This window comes from Solea senegalensis, linkage group LG21, assembly GCF_019176455.1.
Source record: "Solea senegalensis isolate Sse05_10M linkage group LG21, IFAPA_SoseM_1, whole genome shotgun sequence".
In the NCBI taxonomy this organism is placed as follows: domain Eukaryota; kingdom Metazoa; phylum Chordata; class Actinopteri; order Pleuronectiformes; family Soleidae; genus Solea; species Solea senegalensis.
Window position 1 is genome coordinate 7,416,804 of NC_058040.1, and position 20,578 is coordinate 7,437,381.

Consider the following 20,578-nt stretch of genomic DNA (forward strand, 5'->3'; position numbering starts at 1 on the left):
ATTATTTGCGCAATGAAGAAAATGTATATCTACATCTGCTGCGACATGAGTATGCAAAAGATTATGTTCATTACGCTACATAAGAGACTAAATTACCTCTGTAGTTGGGCACATGGCACTGGACTTCTGTTCTTGAAGACCTGAGGACTCCCACACCAAAATTAGAACTGAAGAAGCCTTTTGGATGAGAGGTCCAGCTGCTTTTGTATATGTATATATCGGTATCGGGTATTGACCTAATCACTCCCGTTATATAGGCATATCGGATATCGGCAAAAAGTCCAATATCGTGCATCCCTAATTCCAGTAGTATTGTATTCCAGTCTGTTACTGGTTAAAATCACTGGATCAAATATCACAAAAAAGAGGGAAAATCTGATAATGTGCAAAACTACTGTCATCTGTGTTTATTATTTACTATAGTTAAACACAAGATGTGAGGTTTTTCACATCTTGTACTTTATTATAAAGCATAATAGTGAACAAGAGAAAGAGAATAAGGTGTGAATGTGCTGAAATTACCCACACACTTATTCAGAAACAGAGTAGCATACAGTTTCTTCTAATGATATGATGCATTCTCATACCTGTGGATCTGATAAGGCTGGAGCTGTGGATTACACTGGGTCAACAAACTGTATGTACAAATGTTTTTGGTTTTTTTGTAACTGCAGACATTTTGGCTCAGGTGAATTTGATAAAGTTTACATTGACAGCAATATTCTGATGTGGACAGGTATGTCTTAATCAGATTATCAGAGTTTCCTCAGTGTAATGTTTGCTTTGCTCTATAAGATGAAAATGATATTCTATTTGTGATTCCATCCACTGTCTATCACATGTGGGTCGTGGGTCACTGGAGCCAATCCCGGCTGACACAGGGCAAAAGGCGTGGCACAACCTGGTCAGGTCACCGGGGCCAACACACAGAAACAAACGACCATTAAGCCTCACATTCACACCTACGAGCAATTTGGAGTGTTCAATTAACCTCTACATGTGTCTGGACTGTGGGAGGAAACCAGAGCATTAAGGCACTTGATCCAACTGGGTTGTGAACCTGGACTCAATTAACCTAATCAGAATGATGCATAAGGTCAATACTCCGATCACTGGTGTCCATGTAAACATAGTGACAACACTGACACAACACTTCAATCAGTGCTGATGATGTGAGTGCTGACTCACTGGGTGTCTAACAGCTGATGGGTTGAGCTGAGTCATGCTTTAAAACTTCTTTCCTGTTATTTTTTGTTACAGCAAGAGGAAGTATCTACTCTGCAGAGACCACACTGATAAAACTTCAGTATCAGGTGAAAATAAGTGATGTGTGATGTCAGTCATGGCTTTTAAACTACATAACAACAATTGAGTTTGCTTGAAATGTTGGGTATTTATAATCAGTAATAGTCCACAATTCTGTATTTATACTTCAGAATGTTCTCCGTCGTCTCCATCATCTCCATCAATAAACACTGGCACAAAGTTCAGTCATTTTTCAACTCACAAAATGTCACTGTCTGATCTAATTAGTGAGAATTGGCAGATCATTTTTGTACGAGTGATTGCAGCACTGACTCATCAGACTTGCACAGAACTACCGAAAGGATCTTACAAGCTTCACACTAAACATGTGTGACTTCTTGCGTTCACTTGTACACATGAGAAAAGTCTCAGTTGTCTGTCTGTAACAATAACCTTTAAGGACAAATTCAATTATAGTTGATTCAGTGGATTATTTGACAGTCATCAGGTAAATGCAGCAGCATAATCTGTTCTGCATAGATCGCTAAGGATATTTATTCCCATTCATAACTCCTCTGAAATATAACTGCCCCTTATACATATGATGTACCATTTGTTTGTACATCAGCTATGCTGAATACTGTCTTGGATCCTGAAAGGCTCTCAGCCTTCAGTGTTCAGCCTGAGGGTTGAAGGAACAGATGGGCATGGGAGGCTGCGGGGGTCACAAAACTCTTAGTCCCATATGTCCTTGCCTTCCAGTTCCCACCATCTAATACTTTAAGCCTGCTGTGCCACACAAAGAGCCTTTTATAATAGTTTACTATCAGCACAGGTCAAACTACTGCAATCAGTTTCCTTTATCCTGAAAATAACAGACGTTTGATCTTTACTTTTCTCAAACGAGCACCTACACGGCAACAAAAAGTATAGGGTATAGGGATTTTAGATCAATGTAATTCCCTTACCTTCTATTTAAAACCTTTCAATAAATTTTTTTGGTTTAAACAGTCGCTTTCATTATCAATTGATTTACATTTTTGGTTCCGTAATCTAAAATGTCAAATCAGGAAAACTGCCCAAAACTCTACTTAGAATGCAGGTTTTTTTCTGTAAGAGGAGGTAAGAAAAACAAGAAATAATCTCTGTAATTCTAACTTCATTGAGCAGAGACTCAAAGTAACATCTCATGTAATGTTCACTGGTAATTAGAAGTTGTTCCACGCTTTCTTTTTGTTGCTTTAAGCCCTCTGGTGGTGGTTGGAGTTGTCATTAACAAACAGACCATCATTCTGAATAAACTCGCATTTTACAGCACACTTTTACTACACTAGACTTAAGGGACATCTGCAGAGAGGAAGGATTCTCTTTTCTGTCCGTGAGCTCGCACATTCACTGCTCTGTGAGGCTGTCACACCACTGCCCTGTAAAAATTAGCATACAGCTGATGTTCTGTCTCCAGGGTGAAAAGAGTTGGCTGAAGGGCTTCTTTGGTTTGAGGAAAAGGGCCCCGCAGACTGCATTGCTCCACTCCCTCATTGTCCTCCTCATGTGAACTCCATATGTCCCCCTAGTGGCAGGTGTCACGGTGTGACCTCTGACCCGACATGCAACTTTGGTGGGTGAGGGTGAAGTTGCATTGTTCACAGCAAGACTTATAGTCTAGACTGTTTGGCCACAAGATAAAAAAAAAACACACGTGCACACACTGAGATGTCTGATTAAGTGTTGTACTTAAGACAAGTATTGTTCTCACTCACAGAGAGCGGTCAACTTTTCAATGGTTCAGTGTGTTGTAATATTAGTATATAATCGCTATAAAATAGCAACTGTTTGGTTTCTCAATATTTAGAATAAGCCTTTTAAATGTACTTTAAGCAAGGGTTTGCTTTACAGAGGCCACCATCTTGAAGCAGCCCGGACTGACACACCTTTTGCAGCATAAGCTTGTTATGGAAACAAAGAAAGAACTACTCTAACCACATAAACCTGATACATGCAACACTGAAAGCATGCCTCACACTAGAGGATAATTGGCCAGATTTTGATCCTGATTTGGCCCTTCTGACAATAGTGGGTGCCTTTTTTAGGCTGATTTGAACAGAATATCCTGTAGTGTGAGCAATTTACATCAGAGACTTCTCGAATTCACGTGTGACATGTGATATTTACAACAGCGATTGAGCAGAACCCCGCAATAACCAAGGAGAGCGAGTTGACCGGGAAACGGATGTTGCATACTTTTGTTTAGAGCCTTAACATGTACAAGTCAAGTTGATTCCATATTCATCCACACAATTGCACACACAACAGATATTAAATGTCCACCTCCATGTCTGTTTATATTCCAAAGTCACGTTGAATCGCAAACTTCTGTGAGATCCCAAATCCCTGGAATCTCCTCCATAAAATCGCTTGATTAAACGCAAAATGTGTGTTGCAACGTCTTAACTGGATCGTCTAGTCTGTGCTTTCTCAGGATGAAAATATTGGTTACGAAGTTCATCGTGTCTGTGGTCTGCCGCGTTTTTTAAAATTAAGTCAGGGGCAAGCATAAAGAAAAGTGAGAAAAAGCACGATTAAGGAGTAGAGACAGTCATAAAAGAGTGTTTGAAGTGGTTTGAGTGGTTCTTTGACCAGTGTTGGGTAGTAACGCGTTACGTAAGGCCGTTACTTTGTTCAGTAACTAATAATGTAATGCGTTGTTTTTTTAAATTCAGTAACTCCGTTTCCGTTACCAAACGCTGCGTTACTCCGTTCCTTTTGATAAGGCTTTACAGCGCTTCACAGTTCCCATAACATTTTAGCGATCAATAAAGTTTAATTGAATTGAAAAACAAAGCACTGGTCGCCCTCTAGCGTCCCACACGTAATCGAACCCGCGCCATGAAGAGGACTGGACAGGTCAGGGCACTGCATGATAGCGAGCGAAAAGGGGAAGATAAGTTTCTCCTCGTGGAGAGACAAACAACAACATTTCGGTAACTTGTAGACTGTGTCCCGGTTCAAAAATACTTTCTGTGGCGAACAACAGCAACAGTAATCTGCCGAAGCACCTGGAGAAACGGCATTCTTCGACATAGTTAGCAGCTAAGGTAGCTAACGCAGCGTCCGAGACCGAGAGTCACAGCGGCGAGCACACACCCACTCCACCCAAGCAGCAGCGGTTGGAGTTCGAAAGACAGACACATAGCCAGGCACAACTTGATGAAACAATAGCAAGGTATGTTTAATTGTTTATTTGGATCTCTTTTAGCAATATCAGGCTATTATTCCAAGATTCCAAGATAACATTTTACAGATAAAAGTACATGTTTTCCCCCCTCACATATGTAGTGGAAAACATCAGTATAGCGCTGAAATGATAGCGAGAGGGGAACTCAATCAATTAAGCTTTATTTAATGGGAAAATTGGAACAATGTTTTACAGTAACGAAAAGGTTACTTTCTCAATAACGCATTACTTTTTGGTTGAAGTAACTGAGTTACTTTTTCCAAAGTAACTGTAACTAGTTACTATTTTTCAGTAACTAGCACAACACTGTCTTTGACACACTTGGAAAGTTTGTTACACTCTACAGCCTCACCATTAGTTGCCACTAACTCTTCCACACTGGACCTTGAAAAGTAGGATTTGACTATGTTGTTTGTAAAACTTGAAAATGTAACTGTCCCAAAATGTCATCCCAGTCCCTCTTAGATTATTACATAGGGGAAAAACTTTGGGCGACAAATCCATTTCTCAGATTGAAACCAAACATTTGAAATCCAGTCACAGCACACAAACAACACAATGAGCTCAGTCTGCACAAAAGAGTCATTAAATAACGCTCTATTTATTTAGTTTCAAAATAGTTTCTTTTTGTTCTACAGACATAATTTCATAAAGAAGTCATCAAACTGCAGAAGCAACAAAATAAACACCCCCTTTTTTGTGTTAATTTAAAATACTGACAGGAAATAAAAATAACAGCAGGCGCATGGTTAAATGACTGGAAATTAGGGTAATATCTGACTCCAAGATATAAGATGTGACCAAACATGCAATGTGCAACCATAGTTGAGCACCACTGCCCTATCCTCTACCAAACCTCTAAAGACACAAGCAATGTCTTACTAATGTTTCAAGGTACAACAGGAGAATGGATTTTATAAGCAGAAGTGGTCTGTAAATAAAATAACTGACACTACAGTAGTAGGAGCATAAAGTGAAAAAAACAAACAAACCTGGCCAATGGAATAAAGTATCACATCTTAAATGACATCTTGAATATGAAACGTAATTCATTTCATACTTTCAAATAAAATTATGCAGTTATATTTAAAAGGAAAAAAAAAATCTAGAAGCAGTTGTTAAATGGAGAACATATTTCATTTAGACTTTGGTTTAATTTCTTATATTAAGAATATTTTCCCTTTCTGTGACCAGCAGATATTAAAATAACTTCTTTAATTTTCAAGCATCGCGTTAAGAAGAGATGTAGATGTTATTCAAAGTTCAAAACAACAAGTCTCAAGTGTTAAAAGTGTGTATGAATTTTGGATCGTTAATCTTTAAAAAAAAAAGAGAAAAGAGGCTGCAGTCTGCATGGAAACAAAGATAAGACCGAAGGGAAAGAGAGCAAGCAGGCCCTGAGGATCAGGGTAAGAACAGTCCATACAGCAACTGTCTCTTCTATAAATGCCCCACACAAGGGCACAAACTCAACGCCACCTCTACCACTTTTATATGTGTGTGTGCTATATTCACATCTATTATTAAAATATTAATCGTCAGGATAACAAATTCCACTGCTTTAAAGGTAAAAGAATAAGCTTTATATCATTCTAAAAGAAAATAGTGCACATTTCAAGGCATTCAGGCCAACTTGTTTTGTAGTATTCAATGGAAGATACATTTCCTTAGTTGGTATAAAGGGGTCCCCAGAGGTTTTTAAGGTGTTTGCCTCCACTCAGAATAAGCATGCAACCACTCAGTGCTGCACGGTCATACATTCACGGGTTAACAACTGGGACGTGGCGTCCAACATAAAATACGTCTTAAAAACAAAAAGATACATAATCCCTCACGTCACCTCAAACATGTACAGCAACAAGATGGAGATGAGTCATGTTTTGTAGTGCGTCTGTGACAAATGTGCTTTTTTTTTTTTTTTCGCCCCTCAGAGTTTGAACATAATCAGTGGTTTTCCATTTGTTTGTCATGAGCAACAAAACTTGTTTTCTAACACGATAATAAAGAAAACAAGAGCATGAATTTAGAGAAAGGTTTCACACCATATGAGAGAACCCATGTGTGTCCCGATAGAAAGCCGATTATACGGGAAAGTGAACGGCGATTAAAGAAGAAAACTTTCCCCCAAAAAGTCAGACGACTCCTTTTAAGATGAACCAAAAACACTCATTCTCCAACTTTGAGAGCACAGGCTGTACTTATGATGGCCTCTGCAGAATAAAGCAGAACTGAATATGAAACCAGTGGTGAGACTGTTCAAAACAAAACTGACCCCAGATAGGTCCAAAGCTAATGATCCCGTCTACGGTCTATGGTACAACAGAAAGTGTACCAGCTGCCATTTGGACTTGACCGCAGGTGAGAGCAGATAAAAACGCAGAATCCAGTCTGAAAATACGCCTTTCAGAGTTTTAGTGAAACAGGTCACCAGACATATTGTCATATTGACCTGCTTTCAAGCAGCAACTTGAAGTTTTCACTGTACAGCTTGCAAGCACACAGCACAAAATCCATTACGGGCCAACTGAGGTATTACATCAACGGAGAATATTGCTATCATTAACAGATAAATCACTCTTGCGTACATTCCCACCTACATTTGAAGTGCTGTGCCATTTTATTACAACTAAATTCATAGCTGACAAGCCAAGATTGGGGAATCACGTCAGCAATGGCTTTGATACATGATTGTTCAACAGTGAGTTAAAAAACAAACAGTGCTCTGGAGCAATAAGTGTCCACAAGCAGTCGCAGGCGGCGCCGCAACACTAGGGAGGGTTTCAGCCGTAACATGGGAGGTGAGGGTCAGGAGCGAGACGAAGAAATGGGGAGTCTTCAGTGTACATGTTGTTTAGAGTAGGTATTTGTGTCCGGTGTCCTCATCTAGCGTGAGGTCCACCACTTCAGGAGGGGACACCCAGTCAGGCTGAGGAGAGACAGTAGTCCAGAGCTGTGGTTGATTTGTGCTGTTTAACTGCTCCACTGAGTTCTCCTTCCAGGAGGACAGACTCTTTATCACACCTCCACATGGGTGGGCGCATCTGGAGTGGAAAACATTTTAAAGGGTATTTTAAATGAATTGGTAAAAGCATTGGATATTCACATTTTACAAACAACAGTTTCCATTACCTCGGTTTCTCTTGCACTCCGACGATTTCCACCTCACTGTCAGAGGAGGCGACGTTAATCTGGCCCTTGTGCGACAGGTCTGCCTCCACATGGCCTGAAACACATAAAGAGGAACAGTTAAGACATTGTGAGGAGGGTGGGAGCACTGGAGAGCTTCAGGCCCTGCTGACACATGAAGACTGCAGCTGCTTTGACACAGACAACACCAGAACCAAAACAACGATGAATCTGACACTTGTGTTTAGAGAGGCTGACTGGAGCATGGAGTGACACATTGGACAATTGGACACAACATAAATGGTGGACTTTGTATCCAGATTTTAACAATGCTGACTAGTCAGTCTTTTTTTTTTTTTTAAATAGCCCAAAACACAAGCCAGGCGCAGTGCAGAGCAGTATCAGAATCTTGTTGAATTTAATAAGGCTTCCCCGTTTATGACACCAAAGCCCTCAATTGCCCCCATCTTCCCCGAGAGCAAAGTAAATGATTAGTTTAGATACTGGGTTTGTAACTGACCTGAAATAGAGCTCAGAGCTCTTACACACCCAGAGTGAGCTGCCATATCCTGGCCTCTGTGTGTTTTTAGCTCATGCTTTATCACCGTGGGCCGGACTGTCTCCACACTCATACTCTCCTGGTTAGAATCAGTGTCTGAAATATCATAGTGACCCACTACTGGAGGCCCGTCTGCAGAAAACAAAGAAAACACTTCATTACTCAGATCATCCCTGGGAATAGTGGGACTCCATTTGGATGAGGCCGGACACCGCATGTGTCGTCCTGCTAACTGCAGCGTCTCACACACACACGGAAACACCCCGTTTCACCAGAGGTTCACACCGAGAGTTAAGTAGAACGTTCTGGCTCAGTCAGTTTGATTGCCCTTGTTGAGCAGAACATGATTTATTACAACTATCAATAGGTTTATAATCACTTTTTTATAATCAAGTTTCAGAGTGGTTGTGATTGCAGTGAATTAATTAATCACCCCTTCACAGTATCTGTGTTTTTTTTTCTCTGCATTTATTGCTCTTAAAGTAACATCCATTCACATAAAACAACACTAGAATACAGTCATTACAAAACACTTCAACATAAAATCCTACTTTGTGAGTGAAATTTGGTGCGATAATAAAAGCCAAACCGTGGAAGAATAACCGTGTAGGAGCAGCGATGTATATTTGTTCTACCCTGTCGTAGGAGTCTGTAGGAGACGCACAGAAATACACAGATTTCCAGACTCATGTGTGACTAGGGGGTTGCCTGGACAGCCAGTATTATAAGAACTCTGGCCTTTGTGTAGTTCAGTAGGCTGAATAAGAAGGTTCCGGTGAAAACCGGACAAAATGAGCACATATAATATGTGTAAAAGGCCCTGTGTTTAAGGACAGAAAAGTGACTGATGTAAACCAAGATAGTCTCTTTGGTAAACGATAGACTGTCCTTGTTGTGTAGTTTTTGATGCACAGTTTGTGATTGTATGCACAAGGCTTTGCTTACCATGTTTGACAAAACCGTAGATTTAAAGGTAATTTCAGTTTTAATAAATGCAAGGCGGCAGTTTGCTGGATCCAGTAAAATCCAAAAAATGGCAAAAAATAAAACTGCACCAATATAAAAACAAAAACATCAATATTCACACAATATGAAGCAAAACCGACAGGCCAAGAGAAAACAAATTCAAGATTCAAAACAACTAAAAACAAATGTTCCGAAAGTAACATTTTATCAGCATAAGCAAGCTATACCTTGCACACATGCTGCTGATGAAAACTAGTTTGGCCTTGCACATTCTGTATACTAATATAATCACATGCAAACAGGTGGAGAAACGATGCAATCTGCTTCAGGTTCTGTAAAACTGACAGTCATTGGGCTACATACACACATAGAGAAAACACCTTTTAACTTCCTAACTATAAATATGATTAGGCCAAAGATTCCTTCAGTGTCTGATGCGTCAATAATGTTAGCAGTGTTAGGAATGCTGTGGTCAACTACATCAGTTAAAGTAATTTGAGGAGACGGTTAAAGAGGATTGCGATTCCACCTCAAAGACCACAGGATCTGAACCATAAAAAGGCCACTTAATAATCACCATCAGTGGGTTTTTAGGAAACCAGTAAACATTGCCATGCACCACAATGCAGCTCTACTGCTGCTGTGTTTCGGGAAGTTTAATGCCTGGGCTTTTTCATTTTAAAGACAAACTGTGGAGCTCGCAGTTTCTTGTGGAGACACAGGCCAAGCTGGCAGACCAATACAAATGAAAGAAAAAAATAAAATAAAGTAGGCAAATATTACAAGTGACATTTTGAGGCTATTGGTATTGCAGCTAAAGGCCTCAACAAAGAAACCCATGTCTTATCTGATGCCTGTAAACAACACATAGGCTACTAAAAATAAAACAGTGGGAATCATTCCTCCCTCACTAGTTTCATGTTACTGCACACCGGCAGCAATAGCAGCAAATGTAACAGAAAGGCAATTATTAAAAAATGTAAACACCGCTAATCTAATTAATTTGTATAACTTTCAAAAAGCTATAAATTGTGTGGGTTAGTATATTGCGTTATATTTATAGGCATATCTATGTTTAAATGTTTTGATGTTAATAAAGCTATGCCACCAAATTAAAAGGATGACGGAAGTTTTTTTAAATCCTGATTTAAAAGCAACCTGTCGATAAAATTCAGGAGAAACAATGTTAATCAAAGGTGTTAAACCTGATTTATTAACAAATAGTATATGATGATGCTCTATCTAACATTCCCAGCATGAGTTCATGTCAAAGGCACATGCTTTTAAGCAGCAGCACCCAACTAACACTGTAAGATGGCCGCCCAGGTGCTGTAATGCAGTATCGTATGGCATTATCAGCTACTGTGTGTAAGTGTGTTGGCATATTTGTATAGTTGATAAACAAAAACAAGCCATACAATAAGCAAAAGAATATGAGCCCTGACTCAACAGTCCAATGAGATTTGCATCATGTCTGTGTCACAGATGCTGCAGGAATCAAACAAGTGAGTTGAATTGTTGAATAAAAAAAACAAATCTCACAGTGATTCAGTGCCAGCAGATGCACTGGGCCTCAGGTCTGCACAGTCAACCCCAATGACCAGCTCGAGCTCTGCTACTGTTGATGGTGCCTCTGTTCAGTGACCTCACATAATTTAGCCTTTGCCATGCGGCCTGTATGAACTAATTCTACACCTGGTAAGATCAAAGTATGAAACTGCAAGGAGTGAAGAAGCTAAATCTAAACATTCAAGAGACCAGGGTCTGGAACACCTAGATTTCCATTCTGAGTGACCACTTCAGGTAGGTTGTTGTTATTTATCGGGGTTGGGGTGAGACTGTTGTTGTCTCGTGCCAACATGTAGGCAGCCATAGTCTCTGCAGACTCTGATGATGGTAAAAAGGAACTGGGAGGGGATGGCCGCGCCCCCTGGGAGTGAGGCTGCTGCCCCTCATGGGCATCACTTGAGCGCTTGGAGGAGTCGTTGTCCGAGTCGAGGTGTGCTAGCTTTTCCATCCAGATGCGGAAGCGCTCCTCAGTCTGGCGCTGCATCACGGCAAAGCGTGTCATGGCCTCCTCCAGAACGCTGCCGATGCCGTTCCTGTCCCATGAGCTGCTGTCCAGCAGCCCATGAATCTGGGCGCCCACTCTGGATCTCTCCGATGCACGTCTGAAGCCAGCTTTAAAGACATTGAGGCCAAGCCATAAGAAAATTCAGTGGCACTTTTATGCTTCGGTGGTGGACTTTTGTATTAAAAAGGAAATGACAGTTTGTTTTTGGTTACGTGCAGATCGACTCTTTCATGCTGATGGACTATATCATGCAGTTGTAGCTCTCAAATCTGTGTGCGGGATGTAAAAATGGTTGAAAACGTAGAATATTACTACAGATCCCTAAAGAAAGAAGTGGATGTCTCAGACGACTGGTTTGGAAAATGTGTGAACTGATGAGACTTTTAGGTGAACACACCTATTAAAAGGCAAAATAATTACAAACCTCTGATGCAAAGACAACAGATTAAGCCCAGCTATATTAGCTTCTGAAATAATCCCTGCACCTCTATTTAGTGCCTCAAAAACAAAAATCTAACCAGACAAAATTGTTCCCATCATAATTTATCAAATAAAACGGATGTCACACATGTTAAATTATGAATATAATGGAACAAAAAATACCAACTAGAACTAAGCCAACAGGGGATATTCTAAGAATGAAAATCACAAGAAAAACATCAGTCTACAGTGAACAAACTGACTTCAAAAATGGTATCAAACAGCAGGCCTGTGCACATCAATGCACATCACACAATCGTGTAGTAGTTAACTTGCAGAAAACCAAACAAGAGTCAGAAAACATTACATTAACTAAGGGGACAAGCACATGGCTGATGTGAATGAATACTGTCAGTGTTCAATCCTATTGAGACACCTTTGTGTCTGAGTTTAGTTTACAGAACCATTCACTGTATTATGTTGGAGTTGCTGATACAAAAGTTCTGAAAGGTGCTAGAGAACCCATACAGAAAAGAACCACCTGTTTGCAAAACTAAAAAGCTTCATCGCCTACAGTGAAGATAGGACAATGACCGATCTGAGAAATATTTAAAAACCACAGACAGAGACAGAAGAGCAGGATATACTACAGCATATAGTAGCCTTTAATAACATCCACTAAAGGTCCTCAGTAGAAAAGATTATATAAATCTTCAATTGCATAGTACATGGCAAAGCATAACAATATTTTTTGAGTCTAAACTCCCTAGTCTGGGGCTATGATTCTATAGCACATTAATGAAACAGTAGCTGCAGAGTTCAACAACTCAGACTGACACAGTGAGATCATTCACCACTGTCTATTTACAGCAAAGGCAAGGAATATACATGGCTCGCTTGTAGCACTGCAGAACTGACAATACACATTAAAGTAAGATAGCTCAATGAATATTTTACTATAGAGTTTGTCCACTAGATTTCAATCACATGCAGATGATGAGAAGTTCCAACACATGTTGTATTACGTTGAGTGATTGGGCATAAGCCCATCTAAACATACAATTCAAATATCTAAAGACACTGTGAATGGAGACAGATAATGAGTGAGAGAAAACCAAACAAAAAGACTGAAGACACAGACAAAGTTTTGACAAAGTTTGTACATGTTTACACTGTATATGGTAAGTGAACAACTTGATTGGTGTTGCTAGAAAGTATTAAGTCACACAGTCAGGTTCTTGATGTTAAGGTCTGCCTTTAACTGTGATTACAAATGATCTATCATTGTCAAATTCTGTGAGACTATGTGCCTTTTCATTACAATTACCATTACAAGATACATGTTTTACTTGGGATATCTAAGTGGCTGCTGCTACTGTTAACCTGGACAGTGTTGGCACTGTGCAAAAGGCGTGTATTGTGAACACTGGGTGTTACCTGGAATATCTGTCTTGATTGTCTTGCTTCCTCCTGAAGTGTCATCATCCTCATCCTCAGAGGTGCTGGTGCTGGAGTCGCATGTGAGCTCGCTGTCACTCGTACTGCTGTCCTGCAGCAGGTTATACTTCTTCCGTGCCGCTGCCTCTCGTTTTTGCCTCAGCAAACGTATGCGCTCCTTGTGTTTCTGGCTCCGATGACCTTTAACTTTTGCCAGCTTGCCGTTGATTTGTTTTTCCTGCCCTCCGGCTGCTGCCATTACGAGCTGGCAGCGGTTTTTCTTTGCAGCCATTGCATTGGGAGGCATCTCACTCTCTGAACGTGACCGCCGGGACTTCCTCCCTCCTGTTGCTGTGCCAGATGATTGCCTTCTTCCAGCCTGCCCAGCATCATTTACACCTTCCATATGGCCCTCTTCCTCTTCACCTACAGGAGGAGCACCACCTTCTTCCCCTGAGGAGAGTGTGTCAGAGTCTGCAAGGTGGCCACTGGATGAGGGGGAAAGCATGCAGGGGTTTGACGAGTCACTCTCATAGACATGATGAGATACAGGCTTGTCACTCCCCGTAGAGGTGTGCTGGGACTCTGGGGAGTCTCGGCGTAGCTCTTTCATCAGGCATGGCATGGAGAGGAGACTCTGTTCGCCCTCTGTATGCAAAGGACTGTCTGCCTCTTTTTCCCTTGGTGGTGAGCTGGTACTGGTGGTGGTCTCTGTTTTCAAATGCTCATCTTGCTCTCCCTGAGCAGAAGCCGTGGCGGATTGTGCTTCATAAAGGCACTCTGAGGGGCACTCAGCATCCACAAATTCATCTGTCTTCTCTGAATCAGCCATCTTCATCCTAGTTGAGCCCAGAGCCCAAAGGTCCAATAAACATGGACCAATGTCCCTGGACAGGAGCTCACCTGCTGGAGAAAAAAAGTCAAATCACAGTTAAAATTACTTCTTTAACAAAATTATTTTACATGGTTGTATCAGACAAAATGTAGCTGCAATAGTAACTGGTTTTCAACTGCATCTAGGTAAGATAAAGCGTGTAGTGTAACTTCAAACTTAGTGGCAAATACAAGCTCTTCATCCTTACTTCCAAGATATAACTGCATTGCTACTATACTGGTCATTCAGAGTTATTACCTCAACAACAGGCACCATAATTAATCGTTTGAATTTATGCATTGATCTAAACTCACTCAGTGACTTAACATGCAAATCCCAAAGATGACTTTGCACAAACTGTAATGTATGTAATGAACGTAATGTAAAGATCTCTTGTTGCTGAATGGATTTGTTCAGTTGCAATCTGATTCCTTATCTGAATAATTGAGGTGCACATCTGTAAATCTACCCAATTTGTGCATTTAATGATGAAAAACATGTTACATAATTAACTTTTCTTTTTGCAACAAAGATTTGAATAACATACTTTGGTCAAAAATAATATTCTGTCCAGAAATGCCCATCAATATGTATAGCTGGTGACTCTTAACATTGGCTAGCTTCTAAGACGAATGAATGTCCCTTTTTATTTGTAATTGTATTCTACTTTCTGAAGTCACAGATTCTGAGAATTGTCACGCTAGTGTCAATTTAACATCCGCAGTCACATTAAATTAATTATGTGTACACTACGACACTCATTTGTACCTAAAGTAAAGACTATAATTAGTAGCGCCACCGGCTAGCTGATGCTAACAGGCTAGGATCTAGACACTAGTTTCAGCTGCGTAGTAATGCTAACCTCGGTCATAACCTTATACTTCTGAAACTTGGCGAGAAGAGAACGACAAGACGTGAAAACATATTCACGTTACAAGACAGCTGTCTTGCAAGATCCTATAAATGGACGCGGTATCTATCTAGCCAAAGGTAAAACAGGAAGGGTAATACCAGCAGCTAACCTTATCTGAGCAACTTAGCATTCAAAAGCGGTTGTGCTAGTTACAACTTACCGCGGCGTTAGTTATAATCTTCTTTCCCCGACATAAGACTTGTCGACATCTTCGTTAATTTGTAAGCTTTTTGATTTGCGATACATAAACTCTGCCCTCCAAAATATACTTCAGTTACTGATAAGTTGGGAGATTTAAAGTGTGTTATGGCGCAGCGTGCTCGCGCCTCTGCGAGCCCTGTTGGCCGTTGAAGGCTAGCTGTGTGTGTTTATTGTAAAATGTCTCCATCAGACGTTCACAAAGCTACATGCGCCATTTCCGGCCCGTTGTCCGTGGCTGAGCGCCTGCTGTGGTGGAACATTGGTACTACAGGGTTACAAAGTACTGCAGGGCAGGCTATTCCAACCTCTGGATATTCAGAATTACAGTTTCAGGGGTTACTTTAGTCAGTTTAAAAGGGTGATTTGTAAGTTTAAATTTTATGAAACTAACATGACCATAAAATCATAACATACAACCTTATTAAGCACGTGTACCCCAGTCTGCTGTAACATGAGCAGGTCTCAAAAGTTGGTCTGTCAGATGAGTGGTATCTTGCATGTGGCATTAGAAATCTGATGCTTCCAATCAATTCCAGAGGAAATAAGGACATGTCTGTTGTGTGATCTGGCATTTTGTTTTATTGTCCATTACGTCATGGTCTTGTTGGTAATTAAATATATATAATATAAATATATTATAGATATATATAATATAAATATATTATAATATATATATATATATATATATATATATATATATATATATATATATACTGTATATATTGCAATTTAATAACATTATTCTAATGAAATATGTGAAATTGTTATTAGATATAGGTATACAGCAACAAAACTGATGAAAAACAGTATATAATATTTTATTACCGACCAGTACAAAAAATAATAGAAAATAAAAGGTGGAGAAAAAAACAGAAAATGTGCATTTTATTTCGAAGTGCTTCCGGGCAACGGTGACCTTTCTACAAATCTGCTTCCGTGTCCGCCATCCTTCTCTCTCCGCTTGGGAGCAGGATTGACATCGTAGGACACAGACATGCTGTCAGTTCGCGTTGCAGCGGCTCTTGCCCGCACCTTGCCTCGACGGGCTGGATTTGTAAGCATTTCTAATTTAGTTATATGTCTGTTTTGTGAATATTTCGTGTAGAAAATGTCGTAAAATGCGCGCGGAAAGCCGCTGTGGTGTTGGAGGACACCGGGCCCTTCACAGTGCTAGTTCCCAACTGTTCACGTTTTTTAATGACAGACAGCAACAACAAACCACCTTTAAGATAACGTTGTACTTTATGAAATGTGACCAAACAATACAATTAGTCAACATCTTTTTATGCATTATTATAAGATATGACGGAAATGCAGTGTTGAAGGTCAGATTGGTCTCAGTCCAGATAATGGCTTTAACTACGTCAGGCTAAGCTCTGGTAATGTTTTGTATTATAAAATGCATGTTTATCATTTCATTTTGTTGAAATCCGGATATAATGATTTGAGTTGTGTTTTTACACATTTGAAAACTCCCGTTTTTGCTGTCCTGAAGTCTTTTAATCAGACATGTAAGTGACAAAAATAAATGGTTTATGACTCTTTGATTATAGTTTTCGGTTAGAACAGGAAATGAAATTGCAACCGAGAAACCTGATTAGCATTGCATTTACTTTGATTAGGTGAATTAACTAAACTATATAATTGGGAACAGGTAAATCACAAATAAGGCTGCAACGATTAATCAATTATCCATTTATTGCTGAATTAATCTTAATAATAATTTAGGGTTCTTTTAATACAAGCTCTGAAATTTCAGCTTCTTAAATGTGAACATTTTCAGGATTCTTTGCTCCATATAACAAAGAAATCATTGAAATTGAAAAATAATGGTTCGTGGACAAAACAAGACATTTGAGAACATTGTTATTTTTCACATTTGGGAAACACTGATTCTCGATCAATTGGGAAAATAACCAAATGATTAATCGATTCTGAAAATAATTCTTAGTTGCAGCTGTACTAACAGATGATACATTTATTTTCACTGTAAAAAATATATTCCTTTGCTACTTACCATTCTCTTAAAGGTATCAAAGAATGTCGCAGCAGCAGGTGTAGGAGTCAGGAATCTACACACCAGCCGTCCATGGCTGCAGAAAACAGGTCAGTATTTCCGTAGCTCATTTTGGACTATTGCTAAAGGAAATGCATGAATTGCAAATATTATTCTCCAACAAGTTTTCCAAAATATAAATGTGAGGGCTTGTCTGTATCATTTAAGTACTTTTTTTTCAGAAGTTTACTTGTTAACACATTATATACATTTAAGGCACGGCCGAGGTATCATCCATTCTGGAGGAGAAGATCATGGGAGCTGATACCAGTGCTGATTTGGAAGAGACTGGTCGTGTGCTGTCCATCGGTGATGGTATTGCCAGAGTGTATGGTCTTAGGAATGTACAGGCTGAGGAGATGGTGGAGTTCTCCTCTGGTCTGAAGGTAAGACTCTATTAGACCACTTACTGTTTTTGTTAAACCTGCTTTGTAGTAAACAGGAATTTGGAAGTGATAGTTGTATGTACTACACTGCTACTGCTTTGTGATAGTCACCAATATATTTCATTGTTTATGCATGCTGAAATGCAATTTTTTAACTTTACTAACACCATTAATATCTCAGGAATTTTGCAGTGTAAATAAATAGAAGGGTGGGAGTAACGGTTGTTTCTTCTCTGGACCAGGGCATGTCTTTGAACTTGGAGCCTGACAATGTTGGTGTTGTGGTGTTCGGAAACGACAAGCTGATCAAGGAGGGTGACATTGTCAAGCGAACAGGTGCCATTGTAGATGTTCCTGTTGGTGTGGAGCTGCTGGGCCGTGTTGTTGATGCTCTGGGAAATGCCATTGATGGAAAGGTAATTACAAAATGAAATTTCAGTCCCGGTTATATTTTAGTTTTTTTGTTATTGAATTATTCTGCTAAATTCATATTCAATTTATCAGTTAATTATTTGTCCCGAAATGTCTGAAATTTAAGAGTTCCAGCTTTAATTATGATATCTTCAAGTTACTTTTTCAGCCAATCTACTGTCACATTGTCACACAAAGAATAACAGTACAGTTGAAATTTCAGCTTGAGAAATGTTCACCGTCAGATACTTTCAGCTCATTTAATCAGCCATGTATCTAAAGCTGGTAAATCCTCACTGGCTTTCTCTTTCGTGATCTTTGCAGGGTCCTCTTGGCTCCGATACTCGCAGACGTGTGGGTCTGAAGGCCCCCGGTATCATCCCCCGTATCTCTGTGAGGGAGCCCATGCAGACTGGCATCAAAGCCGTGGACAGTTTGGTCCCCATTGGTCGTGGACAGCGTGAGCTCATCATTGGAGACAGGCAGACTGGGTAAGGGGATTCTGCTCAAAATGAGTACTTGAAATTATGCACCAGGAGTTAAATTGCTTGTACAAATTCTGGACTATATATATATATATATATATATATATATATATATATATATATATATATATATATATATATATATATATACACATACTTATCTACAGAGCTAAGTCTTAACATTTATGTTGCAGCAAAACTGCCATTGCCATTGATACAATCATCAACCAGAAGCGCTTCAACGACGGAACTGATGAGAAGAAGAAGCTGTACTGTATCTATGTTGCTATTGGACAGAAGAGATCCACAGTGGCTCAGCTGGTGAAGAGGCTCACTGACGCAGATGCCATGAAGTACACCATTGTGGTGTCTGCTACTGCATCTGATGCCGCTCCACTGCAGTACCTGGCTCCCTACTCCGGCTGCTCCATGGGAGAATACTTCAGAGACAACGGCAAACACGCACTGATCATCTATGATGATCTGTCCAAGCAGGTGATTGTTAGAGGAAACTTGGAACCCATTAAAATAGCTGTAGTAAAATATTTTAATTACAATTTGGTTACACAATGGCATTCACTCCAACCTTGTTTTCTGCAGGCTGTTGCCTACCGTCAAATGTCCCTGCTGCTTCGTCGTCCCCCTGGTCGTGAGGCCTATCCAGGTGATGTCTTCTATTTGCATTCCCGTCTGTTGGAGAGAGCTGCTAAGATGAATGACAACTTTGGCGGCGGCTCCCTCACAGCCCTCCCTGTTATCGAGACACAGGCCGGAGATGTGTCGGCCTACATTCCAACTAATGTCATCTCCATCACAGACGGACAGGTTAGGTTTTGACTGAGTGGTACTTCATCACCAAAGAAAGATGGTAACAAATATGTAAGTGACATTTTCTCTTGCAGATCTTCTTGGAGACTGAGCTGTTCTATAAGGGTATCCGTCCAGCCATCAATGTGGGTCTGTCGGTGTCCCGTGTCGGCTCTGCTGCCCAGACCAGGGCTATGAAGCAGGTTAGACTCACTCATAGTCACCTGTGTTCCAGCTGACGTCACAATCAATATCTTTCATTGTGACTCATTGATTTCTGTCCATCAGGTGGCTGGCACCATGAAGCTGGAGCTGGCGCAGTACCGTGAAGTGGCTGCCTTCGCTCAGTTTGGTTCTGACTTGGACGCTGCTACTCAGCAGCTGCTGAACCGTGGTGTCCGCCTGACCGAGCTGCTGAAACAGGGGCAGTACTGTAAGTATTCACTGTTAATTTCAGTGCTGAATATTGAGAATGTAGATGTCGTTTGTTTTATTTTTTTTATTAAAAATAAAGCCCTTGTAACTCTCTGTCTTCAGGTCCCATGGCTATTGAGGAACAGGTGACTGTTATTTATGCTGGTGTGAGGGGACACCTGGACAAAATGGAGCCGAGTAAGATCACCAGGTTCGAGAAGGCGTTCCTGCAGCACGTCCTGAGCCAGCAACAAGACCTGCTGGCAGCTATTAGGTAAGTTCAAGAGCCTCGACAGGGCAGCATGTGTGTTTGTTGTTCTTCTCATTGTAATTTTATAATCTTATCAATTTGTTCCTTATTACAGGGCTGATGGCAAAATCTCTGAAGACTCTGATGCCAAACTCAAGCAGATTGTGTTGAATTTCCTCTCCAGCTTTGAGTAAAAGTGAGGCTTTTTAGTCTGGTTGTTTTCATGTTTGCATACTGCAGTGTCAGTTGTAGTGTCTATGAACTTGAGGAATGAAAAAAATTCAAGCAGCACTTGATCTTTAATGTACAGATAACTACCAATGGAGAATAAAAGTATTCCAACTGATTTATGCCTCTTTTGGTGATTGGGACACGGTTGTTTGGACACTTTTGTGCCCTATCTTCACGATGGGACATTTTTTCACACACAGGTTTTGTTTAATAGGGCACTGTGGGAAGGGAATGTTTTGCTTTTGTATAACTTGAAAGACTTTCTTCTACTTTCTTCTGTCTCTTCTGATATAATTCTCTCATTACCTCACAATTCACTCTAATCTTGCTATTGAGTTATCCACATGCATGTCCATTGATGTAAAAAACCCAAGAAGCACTGGCACCAACCAAAGTACTGTGTGTCACTCTCAGTGAAATATTGAGGTCTCTGAATTAGAAAAACAATAATTAATAGTATCACTGCAGAGAGATATTGTTTAAAGTCT

At 40.2% G+C, this 20,578-nt stretch overlaps 2 protein-coding genes across 5 annotated transcripts; one reads left to right on the top strand and one right to left on the bottom strand.

Annotated features, from left to right (window-relative positions):
- Positions 1-5,061: 5,061 nt before the first annotated feature.
- Positions 5,062-15,234, bottom strand: lg21h18orf25 (linkage group 21 C18orf25 homolog). Of its 4 annotated transcripts, none has more exons than XM_044012213.1 (5): positions 15,010-15,234; positions 13,063-13,965; positions 8,127-8,297; positions 7,610-7,703; positions 5,062-7,521 (listed from the first exon to the last, which is right to left on the bottom strand). In XM_044012213.1, exons 2-5 carry the CDS (start codon positions 13,898-13,900, stop codon positions 7,332-7,334), a joined length of 1,293 nt encoding a protein of 430 aa, XP_043868148.1. In that variant the 5' UTR covers positions 13,901-13,965; positions 15,010-15,234; the 3' UTR covers positions 5,062-7,331. The 4 variants fall into 4 exon arrangements, with proteins under 4 accessions (XP_043868148.1, XP_043868147.1, XP_043868150.1 ...); XM_044012212.1 differs by having other exon boundaries at positions 13,063-13,968; XM_044012215.1 differs by lacking the exon at positions 8,127-8,297 and having other exon boundaries at positions 13,063-13,968; positions 15,010-15,233.
- A 745-nt stretch (positions 15,235-15,979) lies between these two features.
- atp5fa1 (ATP synthase F1 subunit alpha) lies at positions 15,980-20,205 on the top strand. The gene is made up of 11 exons (XM_044012765.1): positions 15,980-16,104; positions 17,081-17,156; positions 17,323-17,492; positions 17,735-17,908; positions 18,228-18,394; positions 18,583-18,883; positions 18,989-19,213; positions 19,291-19,398; positions 19,484-19,628; positions 19,733-19,883; positions 19,975-20,205. Exons 1-11 carry the CDS (start codon positions 16,045-16,047, stop codon positions 20,051-20,053), a joined length of 1,656 nt encoding a protein of 551 aa, XP_043868700.1. The 5' UTR covers positions 15,980-16,044; the 3' UTR covers positions 20,054-20,205.
- Positions 20,206-20,578: the final 373 nt, after the last annotated feature.

Coding starts and splice junctions, on each gene's coding strand:
- atp5fa1 (XM_044012765.1), top strand. CDS start 16,045: ATGCTGTCAGTTCGCGTTGCAGCGGCTCTTGCCCGCACCTTGCCTCGA. Junction 18,395..18,582: donor ATTGGAGACAGGCAGACTGG/GTAAGGGGATTC, acceptor TTTATGTTGCAG/CAAAACTGCCATTGCCATTG. Junction 19,399..19,483: donor AGACCAGGGCTATGAAGCAG/GTTAGACTCACT, acceptor TCTGTCCATCAG/GTGGCTGGCACCATGAAGCT.
- lg21h18orf25 (XM_044012213.1), bottom strand. CDS start 13,900: ATGAAGATGGCTGATTCAGAGAAGACAGATGAATTTGTGGATGCTGAG. Junction 7,704..8,126: donor AGCTCTGAGCTCTATTTCAG/GTCAGTTACAAA, acceptor TATGTGTTTCAG/GCCATGTGGAGGCAGACCTG. Junction 7,522..7,609: donor GGAGTGCAAGAGAAACCGAG/GTAATGGAAACT, acceptor TTTCCACTCCAG/ATGCGCCCACCCATGTGGAG.